At 41.3% G+C, this 12,962-nt stretch overlaps 1 protein-coding gene across 1 annotated transcript in view; it reads left to right on the forward strand.

Annotated features, from left to right (window-relative positions):
• Positions 1-11,511, forward strand: part of NFE2L3 (NFE2 like bZIP transcription factor 3) — a 31,230-nt gene extending 19,719 nt beyond the window's left edge. The window contains exons 2-4 of the mRNA XM_082632554.1: positions 2,504-2,668; positions 7,668-7,751; positions 8,471-11,511. Of these exons, the coding sequence (XP_082488680.1) occupies positions 2,504-2,668; positions 7,668-7,751; positions 8,471-9,727 (1,506 nt within the window). The 3' untranslated portion in view covers positions 9,728-11,511. The remainder of the gene's footprint in view (positions 1-2,503; positions 2,669-7,667; positions 7,752-8,470) is intronic.
• The last annotated feature ends 1,451 nt before the right edge of the window (positions 11,512-12,962 follow it).

A 12,962-nucleotide genomic window follows, 5' to 3' on the forward strand; every position in this document is an offset into this window, starting at 1 on the left:
CTCATACACTCTAAAAGTTTGATCGGTTTCCTTATGGGCTTGATGTAGTTGTGTATTAGCCACCTGTTCCGCTATTATTTATTTATAGATAACATTCTTATGTTTGCAAGTTCATGTATGTCTCCACGTGTTGTGTTAACTCAAATATTAGATTAAGGGGACCCTGCTTCATGGTTCTAAAATAGATCATGTGATTTAGAGAGTTCCAGTGCCCACCAACAGCAAATTTATTTGTAAACAAAGTTAGCTGCCTCAGGAATCTAGAATTTTGAATTAGATTTTAAGGTTTAACAAAAGAAACCTTCCCTTGGCAAAAGACTGAGGTTAAAAGAGTGATGAGCAGTCTACCTTTTCCTTCCTTCCCTGAATTTAGGTAGGAATCAGTGTTTTAATTGCAGGAAAGAGCAAGACTTATGTCACCCATCAGAAATCCCCACCAAAGTCTTAGGGTGTTGTGTTTGGGAGTTCATCTATTCAACAACTATTATTAAGGGTCTACTGTGTGCCAGGCTCAGGGGTAGGCAGTGGGCATACAGCAGGAACCAAGCAGACAGAGTCCCTGCCCTCAGGGAATTTGCATACTAGACAACAAACAAATAAATATATCAGCTGGCACTAAATGCTATGGGGGAAAAAATAAAGCAAGATAAAAGAGACTGATATTAATGGGAGGGGGTTGCTTTTCTTTTTTTTGCGGTACGCAGGCCTCTCACTGTTGCGGTCTCTCCCGTTGCGGAGCACAGGCTCCGGACGAGCAGGCTCGGCGGCCATGGCTCACGGGCCTAGCCGCTCCGCGGCATGCGGGGCACGAACCCGTGTCCGCTGCATCGGCAGGCGGACTCTCGACCACCGTGCCGCCAGGGAAGCCCCGGGGGGTGCTTTCCTATAGAGAGTACTTAGGAAAGAAAAGTGAGATGGTGATATTTGAATAGGGACTTGAAGGAAGGGGTGCGGGGGCGCTGGGAGGGGTGGAGATGGGGGGAGGTGAGCAGAGGGAGCGCCTTACAAGCAGCAGGAACGGGGAAATTGGAAAGTTGAGAGAGTGCTTGCTGTGCCTAAGGCTGAGCGTTGGGGCATTTGCCATGTTTATATGGTGAAGATGAAGAATCAGCAAAGGAGAAGTAGTTGGTGAGGCAGGAGAGTAGAGAGAAGGTACTTGGATGCCAGGTGAAGAACCTGTTTCCAGAAAAAAGGGAGTAAACTCAGTGAAATGTTGCTGATGGGTCAAATAGGTTGAAGATGGAGAACTGTAGCCTTGGGGGCACTGATGTGCTGCTTCAGTGGAGGGGTGGAGACAAACCCTCATTGAAATAGGTTCAAGAGAGAATGCACTGAGTCCGGATGACTCTCGAGAGGATTTTCCTCTCCAGCAGCGCAGAAAAATGGGATGGGATCTAAAGAGTAATGTGGGACCAAGAGAGGGACTTTTCAAGATGGGAGGTGTTATTGGGTGTTAGTAGGCTGATGGGAATTAGCCAGATAGACAAGAAACAACTGTTGACGCAGAAAAGAGGATCGGGTAGCAGAAGCAATGTGCTTGAGCACACGAGCTCCTTGTGATCAAGTACTTGAACGGAGAGATCATTTGAGGCAGGAAGACTAGCATCCACAGGGTCAAGAGGGAGGCTGTTTGTTGTATAGTTTGGTGCAGTGAACAGAGGAGCAGGTAAAACCCAGTGGGCCACCAGCACATCAACTTCCTTTTCTGCTCTTGCTTTGATTTCTCTCTCCTTGTTTCTGGCATCTGTGGATTTCCATTTCTTTGACCTTCACTTTTTTTTTTTTTTGAAGATGAACATGTCTGTGGTTTAGAGTGGGGGGCAGTGGTGCTGTCCTTGAGTTAGTCCAGTGGTGTTTTGTTGCCGGAAGAGAGAAATTAAAAATAGATCCTTTGAAAGGATTTAAGAGGCCTTGATGTTACAGGGGAAACATACAGAGAACTTTTAATATCATAATTGAAAGTATCAGAATGTACAGTATATGCTAAATGATAACTATTTGAATGTTCAGAAAAATTCTCTTGCCTTTTGTCTCCTCAGTTAAAGGTGGAAGGACTCATCTGCGTAAATAAGCATAGTTGAAAATATCAGAGATGTTAGTTTAAGCTTTATTGTTAACTTTTTTCAAAATAATAATATATTTACCTTTTTCCTGATTGTAAAAGAAATACATGTTTGTTGTAAAATATTCAAACAGTACAGAAATGTATAAAGTGAAGTCAGCTCTTCTAACCCACCCTGAAGTCCAGGGGCTTTATAAATGCATATAATTTTTAAATTATCCAGATCAGAACAGCCTGTCTCACAGTGAGTTCTTAAAAAGGACAGGACACAAAACTGACCTTTGTTTCAGAATTAAATGTTTGATAATGAAATGCCAGTCTTAGCTTTTGACTTGTGGGTTTTCCTGATCACTGAGCAGTAAGTACAAAACAGTTTTAAAGATTTGACTTAATTGATGAAACGCGGATTTGTACTTAGCACATTTTGGGGTCCTTTTATAGGAGAATGAGGTACTAAGAGCTGTGGATCACAGTTCCCAGCATGAGGAAAATGACCAAACAGCATCAACCCAGAGGGAGAAATCACTACAGCAGAATGAAGATGAAACTAAAATAGCAGATAAACCTGCCTGGAAAGCAGAAAGGACCTCTGAACCTAGAAACGAGGTAAGCAAGTCAGAATATCCTGGCCGTATCATTTTGGCTTTAAGGTAGATTTTACGGCTTTTGATAGTTTGTGTTGAGAATGAATTTTGTGTATGTGTGCCTTACCGTTAAGTAAATCTGATATATGAAAATACATGTTTTTTTAAAATTGTGGATGTGGTTATTTGATTGACAAAGGAATCAGCCCACAGAACATTATATCTGGTTAAACTCAGACACCCATCCAGGAACTTGCTAGCGGGTTTTGTTGTGTTTGCAAGGGGTAAGAGATGGCTGGCATCCTGAACCCAGGCATCCTCAACCAACCAACCATTTGCAGAAGCAGCCAGGTTGGCTAAGTCTGGCAGGGTAAGCCAGAGGACTCTGCAGGCCTATCACCCTCAGTCCATCTGGGACTCGGGCGCAAGTCCTCACTCAGTCTCCTGGTACGCCATGCTGAAGGGGCAGTCCCGGAGCCCACTTTGCATCTTTGACCAGGCCCAGTAGGATAACCTCCTTGGCTCCTCTCTATAACCACACTCATAAGCAGTGTTTTAGGGTACGTAGAAAGATGAACTCCAGAAGCTAGGCTCAAGGGATGGATTCCTCCTGTAGCCTGTGCTTCCTCCCTTCTTTCACTTGGAACATAATCTGGAACATAATTCTGCTCTGAGGTCCTAGCCCACAAGCCTGGCAAACAAATGCTCCAGACGGGTCTGGAGGTTCCACAGACCTTTAACTTGACGACACTTGCCTTGGAAGGTGGCACCCTTGCAGGTCTTGCCCTGCTGGGTCTCTCAGCCCTGTATTGCCCCAGGTGGCATTTGGAGCTGGGCCTTGAACACTGTTGGGAGGGTAGAGAGTACCATGCCTTGGCCCTTCTCAGACAGCCCACCATCATTGTGGCCTTACCTATGTAACATCACACCGAACATCACGATTGACAGTGAAGTCAGAAAACAGATCTCCTTTTGCCCACCCACCACGCCCCCACCCCCTCCAGCCTGTTCTAACTTGTTCTAGGGAACTCGTTCTTCCCTACACGCTGGGTGAAATCTGGGACAGACCCTGTGACTTCTAGATAATCAGACAAGAATTTCTCTCCCGTCATGTCAGTGCAGCAGCTGATAAATATAGCCAGTGTAATTCTCAAAAACTCTGAATTGAAACTTAGTTTGTCCTCCTCCTACCCCTGCTGCAGCCTCAAAGCCTGGCTGAGTGGAAAGGGGAGCTTCTATTTCCCCAGTTCTTCCTCCCTTGCTTGTACAGCCAGTTGTCTTCTCTGGAGCTGAGGGTGTGATGGGTGGTTAAGAGCTCAGGAAAGGTGTTCCTTGACTGGTGCCAGCCTGAAAACTTTCCCTGGACCGGAGGACGTTATTTAAAGCTGCTTCTCTGTTGGATGGGCTCTTTCATTTCACAGGTTCTTTGGAGACCCCACCGCCCAGCTGGGAGTCCTTCACCTGCCCTTCTCTTCACAAGGACACATGCACCTCCACCTCCACAACCACGTGCTGGTCCTGGAAACCTGCACCTCACCTCCTTTATCAGTCCAATCACTTCTCTAACAAGCCCTTGCTTGGCCTCTTGCCCTTGTTTTTCAGGCAAGCTCTGGATGCATATCTGCTGTGTTCCCTAAACACACCATGTTTCTATGTGGTTTCTAAGTCCCTTTTTGCTAGTCTCACAGTGGGGAGCTCACCCCAAGGAACGCTCCCATTTTCACTTTACCTCTCAGGCTGTTCAACACTTTTATGACCTACCGTTGAGGATCCCATTGCAGCCTGGCATTTTCACTGTGAAATGCAGGTGTTTCCACCTGCCTCTGCTCTTACCCACTGTTGTTCTCCCCAGGTCTTGTATTTTCCTTGTAATTCATGTACCTTCCTGTGGCTTTACCACCTGCTCACACACACACATCAGTGCCAGTGAACACTGAAAGAACCGTATTTGTTTTGAAGGAGACATTTCAGCTCACTTTCCTGAGTGCCTCCCAAGTTATGTTTTTTGAGGCAAAAGATGTTTTTACCAGTCTCTTTACCACTTCATTGTGTATAGATCTATGCTCTTGGTTCACTTTTCTCCTGGGTATGTCTTCACCAGACTTCCCAGAAAAGTAGCAACTGTGTTCTTTCTCTACTTTTTTGAATTACCTATAGTAACTAAGGTAGTTACTGTCACTGCTAGATAACAGGCAGTCGTTAAATAATAATGAAGCGACAGATGAAGTAGGGAGCTTTCCTCAGAGAATTTAAAATTTGACTTGAGAAAAACATCAATTTGAACAAAACCTTCTAGAAACACATCATTTAGAGCATGGCATGACAATTATACATTTCTTGTAGGAGCATCTAACAACGTGTCTGCTCTCTTACTGAGATGTTACTTAGTAGGGAGTTGTCTGTGACCAAAATGAATCACTGGCATATGAAAATACCTAGGATGACTGGCATAATTTACTCTTTAACAGTTAAGTTCTTTCTAGCCCCACTGCAAGCCTGGACTTAGCTGTTAATGAAGACTAAATACACAGTATATATAGGTGTATATACTGCTCTGAAGATACTTTCTTCTCAGTAAAGACAAGTTGAATTTATATATTGTTTCATCTTTTAAAAGGTATAAAATTAAATGTGTCCACCATATTTTTTAAATACTCCTAAGTGATCTCTGTTCAAAATGCAGTGAATTCTTGACGAAAAATAGAACTGTATTTTATGTGAAGATTTAGGAAGGATGACTGCAAACAGAATGCTGTCCAGTTAAAGCCCTCAGGTAGAAGGCATCAGCCCGTGAGATTCTGAAGAGAAGTGAATGAGGGGATTTTTTTTAAAGAGGTGAAGGCAGGTTTAAGGTAAACACGAAGGAAGAGGGAGGCCCCCCGCCCTGAAGCCAACACCACCCTCAAGAGCAGAAAGGAACCTGGGGAGAAATACAGCTCGATGAGCTAAGGGACTCTATCACACCTTGCACCCTCCCATCTCTTGCCTCTGTCTCCTGTGTCACCCAGGGGGCTAGCTCCACAAACCTCTATCTCCACGGGCACTGAAGAAGAGGAAACAGGTATCTAATGAAACATCTTTGACTAGCTTGAAGGACCAGTCCATAATTCATTTTAAGCAGAATGATCTTCATACATAAGAACATAATATTTCTATGTTCTACATATTAAGGGTTCCTTTTCTGCAAAGTGTTATTTACCCAGTTAAGGATTGTTTTTGCAGGAATGCAGATTTGTGCTGATGTTGTTATTCATTCTCACACACTTGTGACCATCAGGCAGATTTTGGTCAATGGTTGGCCAGGACTGATGAATCAAGTTTATGAAATTTCTTAACTAGGAATCATTTTAAATAATCCAACTGGTGAGGAAGTCTGCTACCCACTAAGAATGTGTCATTTGCCAGTTAAAGAAGAACAAGAAATCTTATATTCACCAGTTTACCTTAAATAAGTCCTATATAGCATCCACAAGAATAGACAGAAGCCTTGAAAACATGGCTTCATAGAACCCAGGTATTTTGCAGAAAAAGGAACCAAGTATATTTATACCCACATATACAAAATCAGTCCAGCTGATCTGAATCTTCAAGAAAGTTGGGGATGGGAGCACAAGTCAGGAATATGAACTTGCTAACATGTAAAGACATCCCTTTGACACGTCAGATACAGAAATCCTGGATAAGACAGAATGGATAATATCTTCAAATGTATAACTGAACTCAAAAGCAAGACACAGAACTCTACAGATACAAGCAGCAAAGAGGGAACTCAAAATCCAGAATTTTAAGACAATCAGGCACCAAGGCTGAAGAGTCTCCAAGAACTGTATCCAGATGCCGTGACAGAGGCTGGAGTTGAAGAGTTCCCTGCTTTTAAAGCTCAATGTTGAAAGGCTCTTCTGGTTCAGGAAATGAGGAATAGAACAATTCTAGCCACCAGCGAGGAGACATAGCAAGGAAGCTGTCCAAGGAAGCTGTCCATCCAACCTTTAGAAACCAGAACACTAAATGGTGTGGATTCAGATTACCATCACCATCAGGAATCCTGAGTCAAGAAAAGGTCTAGAAAATGATACAAAAACTGGCCCTTGCAGAGAAAAGTATAAAACCTAGTTCGTAAACCCTTGGTATGTGTCATTCCTATAGAAACTGTTTTCAACAAAGATGAGCTCACCTTTACATATAAAAAGAAAAGACAGTTATAGAATACAAAAATCTAAATTATTTCTAATAGGAGTCCCAGGAGAGGCTGGGAAGTATGAAGAAGCAGCAGTATTCAAAGAGTTTATGGCAGAATATATCCAAAATTAAAATGATCTTATGGCTCAGATTTGAGGAATACAGAGTCGCAAGCAGAGTAAATAAGTTAAATCCCAAACATATCACAGTGAAATGGCAGGCCAACAAAGACTAAGAAAAAAAATCTTTAAAACTACCCAAGGGAAAAAAAGATTAGCTGTTATAAAATGACAGACCGATAGCAAACGTATCAGTAGTAATAAATGCCGTAAGACAGGGCTGAGGGAAAACATTAAGCTTGATAAACTTAAGAGATTACAAAGACTGAAGAGTTCATGGAGCCACTCTAGAGAACTATCAAAGTAATTATTTCGACAAACTAAACCCTTAAGGCAGGAGACAAAGCAATAACAAGAAGTTGATACAACTTTGGTAACTCTAAATATGTATTTGACTGAAAACTGCAACATCTTGTAATCAATTTGGAAAGTTGGCTGGAGAGGAACAAAGTAAGGTGGAACTAAGCATATAAGCTAAAAACATAAGATGAAGAAGTTAGGGCAGGAATGGAGGAGTCATCAAGTTGAAGGTTGTTTACAGCAGGATGTTAAAATACTGAGTACTAAAAAAGGAATAAGAACGTAATAAGAACGTAAAAATTTCAAACTGGAGATAAAAATCCAGCATGGATTTAACACCTGGTTACCCTTTCCAGATTAAGCCTAAAAGCCTCAGTCAACCACTTCAGTAATTTAAATGAATGATGCACCTTCTTTTTCTAGAGACATCGAAATGGAACAGACACATCTTTCTCTCTGGAAGACTTATTTCAGTTGCTTTCATCACAGCCTGAAAATCCACTGGAGGTAATGGGAATCTTGGCTTTTATCCTTGCAGGAAAAATATCTGCAGTGACCTCTCTGTGAATAAACACAACCTTATTACCTGGGATACACAGCAGTTTAATTCTTAGATAACGGTTTCTAGTGCATTATTTAAGCACAGACTTAGGATTTACTTTTTATAGAAATACTTCTTTGGAGAATTAACCAAATATGTATAGTTCCCCCTTCCAAATAATCACAAAGATATAATCAAATTCATAAAATCCATATTGAATCGAAATGGCACTACATAACTTGACAAACTAAGGCACACCTTTTCTGGCAGCATTACACTTTATGCTTTTAGTCCAGTTTGCTTTAAGACACCTCTCCCCCCACAGTAAGACTGTTTCACTATTGCTGTGATTATCCATGACAGTCCACAAGGTGGACTTAGATTGCCAACAGCTAGGGTTAAGAAAGATATTTGAATTTTTGAATAACAAAAATTTCACACTAACATCATCTTTCTGATTTCCCATGATGTTCAAAGAACAAATCTTTCCCGGACATAGCATATTCTCACCTGGGCTCACATCATGTATTCTACTGCCTGCATTATTTAACTAAGGGAAGTTATTTGTGGCCAGCAGCATATCCTTACTTACATAGAGGAATCAACACAAGAGAGGAACAAGTAGTATTGTATTAGGTACTAGTTTTGTTATTTATATAGTACTTTTTTCCCTTTCCTTTTTCAGGGCATCTCACTGGGAGACAGTCCTCTCCCAGGAAGTATCAATGATGGCATGAATCCTCCTACACATTATAATGCAAATTTTAGCCAGGCTGTAAGTCACGATGTAAATCTCCATGAGGCCATGTTGTTGTGTCCTGAGAATACATTTAGAAGGGATCCAGTAGCAAGGACTTCACAGCCACAAGAACTATTTCTGCAGTTAAATTCTCCTCTTAGCAATCCTGAACAGACCCTTTCTGGAACTAATTTGACAGGATTTCTTCCATTTGACAATCAGATGAGGAATCTAACAAACCAAGACCTTCTGTATGACCTTGATATAAACATATTTGATGACATAAATTTAATGTCTTTGGCCACAGAAGAAGGTTTTGATCCAATGGAAGTTTCTCAGCTTTTTGAAGAACCAGATTCTGATTCTGGGCTTTCCTTAAACTCAAGCCACAATAGCACCTCTGTCACCAACTCCTCACGCTCTATATGTGAAGGTGCTTCACGTTCTAGTAGTGACCTTGAATCTCTTTCCCACCGTGACTTAGAAGGGGCTGTAGGAGGCTGCTACCCAGAGCCCACTAAACTTTGTCACATGGATCACAGTAGTGACTCTCGTTTTCATGGGGACCTTGCATTTCAACCCGTATTACATAACCACACTTACCACTTACAGCCAAGTGCACTAGAATCCACTTATGAATCTTTTTCATGGCCTGGGAAGTCACAGAAAATAAGGCATGGGTACCTCAATGACACAGACAGAAACTTAAGCCGTGATGAACGGCGTGCTAAAGCTCTGCACATCCCTTTTTCTGTGGATGAAATTGTCCAGATGCCTGTAGATTCTTTCAACAGCATGCTAAGCAGGTACTATCTGACAGATTTTCAAGTGTCGCTCATCCGTGATATCAGACGAAGAGGGAGGAATAAAGTTGCTGCTCAGAACTGCCGTAGGCGCAAACTGGATTTAATTTTGAATCTGGAAGATGATGTATGTAACTTGCAAGCAAAGAAGGAAACTCTTAAGAGAGAGCGATCCCACTGTCACAAAGCTATAAATATAATGAAACAGAAACTGCACGATCTCTATCATGATGTTTTTAGTAGGTTAAGAGATGATGAAGGTAGGCCAGTCAATCCAAACCAGTATGCTCTTCAGTGCAGCCGTGATGGAAGTGTTTTGATTGTACCCAAGGAATTGGTGACCCCAGGCCAAAAAAAGGAAAACCAAAAAGGAAAACGAAAAAGTGAGAGAAGAAATTGAAGATGGATTCCATCCATATGCATAAAGTCGTAATGTTCAGAAACTGATTAAAAAACCATTGAATCTGCTTCAAAGTTTAGCTCAAGTGTTATCTACTGTTACTTGAATCACTCAGTTAAGGCTACATTTTGAAGCTTATATGGACCAGTTTAGGACTTCAATATCAGACTGGGGGGCTGAAGCCAATGTTTCAAGAACTCCTAATAGTATGTAGAAATAGGGTGACGTGAAAACTTGGTAACTGTCTTTTCACTAGCCATTTCAAAACATTTAGAGTTTTCAAGAACTGTTTTAGCTTAATTGATGGAAACTTATGTAGTAGCTTTTTCTGTGGAAATAAATTTTGCATTTGATTTTATAAAGTACTTTCTCCCCTTTTATACAGAAATCCTAAGCAAACTTCTCTTTCAAAATACCCACATTTAAAAACACCAGGTGAGTATCTAGCAAATCAGACAGCATAGTGTTAACTCAAGTCAAACCGAATATAGTCAACACTGAACTGACAAGCGAAATTCCCCCCTAGACCTAACACATAAAACATGACATGAAACAGACCAGGCTCTACACCACCACCAGGATGCCCAAACAAAACATTACTGCATTAGGCTTTAACACCTGAGGACAAAGAGCCTCCCCTCCCTCCCATAACTAGAGTTGCCTGCATATACAGAAATATGACTAATTCCCTGGCAGTAAAGCCAGCCCGTAGGCATAGCTCCACATCTGGAACACGGACAGCTCACACCAAAAAAACCCCAACTTGCTTAAATATGGATTTAATCAAGCATGTACAGGAGGCCATACAAGAACGCAGACCACCACTAAGGGATGAGAAGCACAGACTTTGCAAAGAAATGAAAATACTGAAGCAAAATGAAAGATATTTAAAGAGGCAAAAAGACAGCCATTTGATAAAAAGGACAATAGAAATGGCACTTGAAATGAAACCTCAAGAATTTTCTGAAAACAACTGCCCTGTCAAGGTTTGAGAACATTAACATGAATACTGTTAGTCTAATTTCAAAATTAGAAGAATCAGGGGTGTCAGATGTTTTCTGCGGTTAGAATAATTGCCCAAAAACAAATGTCACAAGTCAAAGTTATTTTGGGTTACAGAAATGTAGGGTGTGGGTTTTTATAGTAAACCTTTATACTTTAAATTGGAGCTAGGAATTTGTTTCAAGCCCCACATAGTAGCTAGCAAAAGGCTTCTAGATGCAAGTTTCACTCTTCTGACCAGTTTTGTGCAATAACCACTTTTTCAATGGTGACAGCCTGGCTTTTTGCAAGGAAGCCCACCTCAAATGTCTTAGCTTCTTAAATAGAGCTTCAAGGCACGTTCTTTCAAGTCTACATACAATGTAAAATGCCACAACCAATTGTAAGTTTTGAAACTGCAGGTATCCCGAATGCTCAATTTCAGTGCTTGCTCGTCAGGCTCAGCATTCTCCCCAATCCCTGAAAATATCAAGAACATCAAATGGGCAAAAAAGAGGCGCACGGCAGAAACGGCTGGGATTCAAAACATTCACAGCAACTGAAATTTTGAGATCCATGAGATATTTGGTGCACTGTGACCAAAGGTCAACGAATGCAGCTTTCACCAGCCAGTTTCTGGACACTTTGTACAAATACTACACTGCTCTTCAGTAGTGCTGAAGCTGCTTACTCTCCATCATTGATGTCAGCAGTGAAAATTTCACACCACTATTTTAGCCTAAGCACTTACAGATTAAGATACACCAAGATTGACTATTTCTGTTAGTTCAATAGTCTTTTTTTTTTTTAAAAATGCCAGGTTTTATATCGGTTGAAAGGAATAATAGGTGGTGTGTTGAGAAAATTTGATTCTCAAGCTTTTATAAACAGATCAAAATGTCAAGTTCTAATGAAAGCCATATGCATTTTAATTTTACTGTGACTGTTGAACGGCTGTTAGCTATCTGGTCCATTCCTTCAATAGTGAAATCAGACTTAAGCTAATCTGAACAAGACATGGATAACAGTCAAGACTTACTTGAATTGAGAAACAGTTCCAGCAATCAAGGTTAGGGGGATGATAAACTTAAGTTCCCAACTGTCTCCAGGTATTTGGGGTTTTAAATACAGACTGTAGCCGCAAAAGGACCCACAGAACTAGGTAAGATCAGCAGTGTTTACACCTATAAATCTGGTAGTCTGTATAATTGGCCTTCAGCCTCTTTGAAGCATGTTTTTTGCTAGGCATCATTTTCCCTCCCGATTTCAGTGACTGGCCCAAACTTACATTTCATTTTTAACTACTCCCAACATAAAAGTAGTCTCACTTTCCTTACCTATAGAAAATAGTTACTCCTGAAATAACCCCTTTGTCATAGAATTACATCAGTTGAAAATTAAAAGTAAAATCTGGTTCCGACAGGCGCTCAGCATCTCATTTGTCCTTTTCCTATTAAAACCTTATTTCCTTTTGATAGCTAACAACAGGCCATGATGAAATCCTCACAGGGAAATTAGAACTATTGCGTGTAATCTTCAAGCAACGTGTGCTCAGTAAGATTTGTCTATCTGGGTTCCATTTCTAGGCTGGCTCCAGTTCAGCACTGACCTTTAGAATACAGGAGCAGTTAAGAAGTCAGCCCAGCTGCCAGAACAACAAAGTGAACAACAAAGTCATCCTATGGAATACATATTAGTGCTTAATAATTTAAATATTTTTCACTTAAATACTTTAGTTGCAGTAATAGCAGAGCAACATTGAAATCACTGGGTAGGGGGACTTCCCTGGTGGCGCAGTGGTTGAGAGTCCACCTGCTGATGCAGGGGACACGGGTTCGTTCCCTGGTCCAGGAAGGTCCCACATGCCACAGAGCGGCTGGGCCCGTGAGCCACGGCCGCTGAGCCTGCGCGTCCAGAGCCTGTGCTCTGCAACGGGAGAGGCCACAACAGTGAGAGGCCCGCGTACCGCAAAAAAAAAAACAAAAAAAACCAACATTGGGTATACCACCTGAGAATATTTGTTCCAAACTTTAGACTGATTTAAAATATAACTAAGCCACAACATACACACGCACTTTGGGTATATTGAGATTAGTGATGTTTTCTACCTTCTGCAAAGGCACCACACATATCCACACACACGTTTGAACTAGTAATTGTCATTACTAAGGAACCAAGACATGATTCTTTTAAAGCCTCCCTTAATTGCCTCAGTACTTTTAAATATTAAGAATCACTTCAGACCAACTTTAAC

This window comes from Mesoplodon mirus (assembly GCF_964341445.2).
Source record: "Mesoplodon mirus genome assembly, chromosome: 9".
Lineage (NCBI taxonomy): Eukaryota > Metazoa > Chordata > Mammalia > Artiodactyla > Ziphiidae > Mesoplodon > Mesoplodon mirus.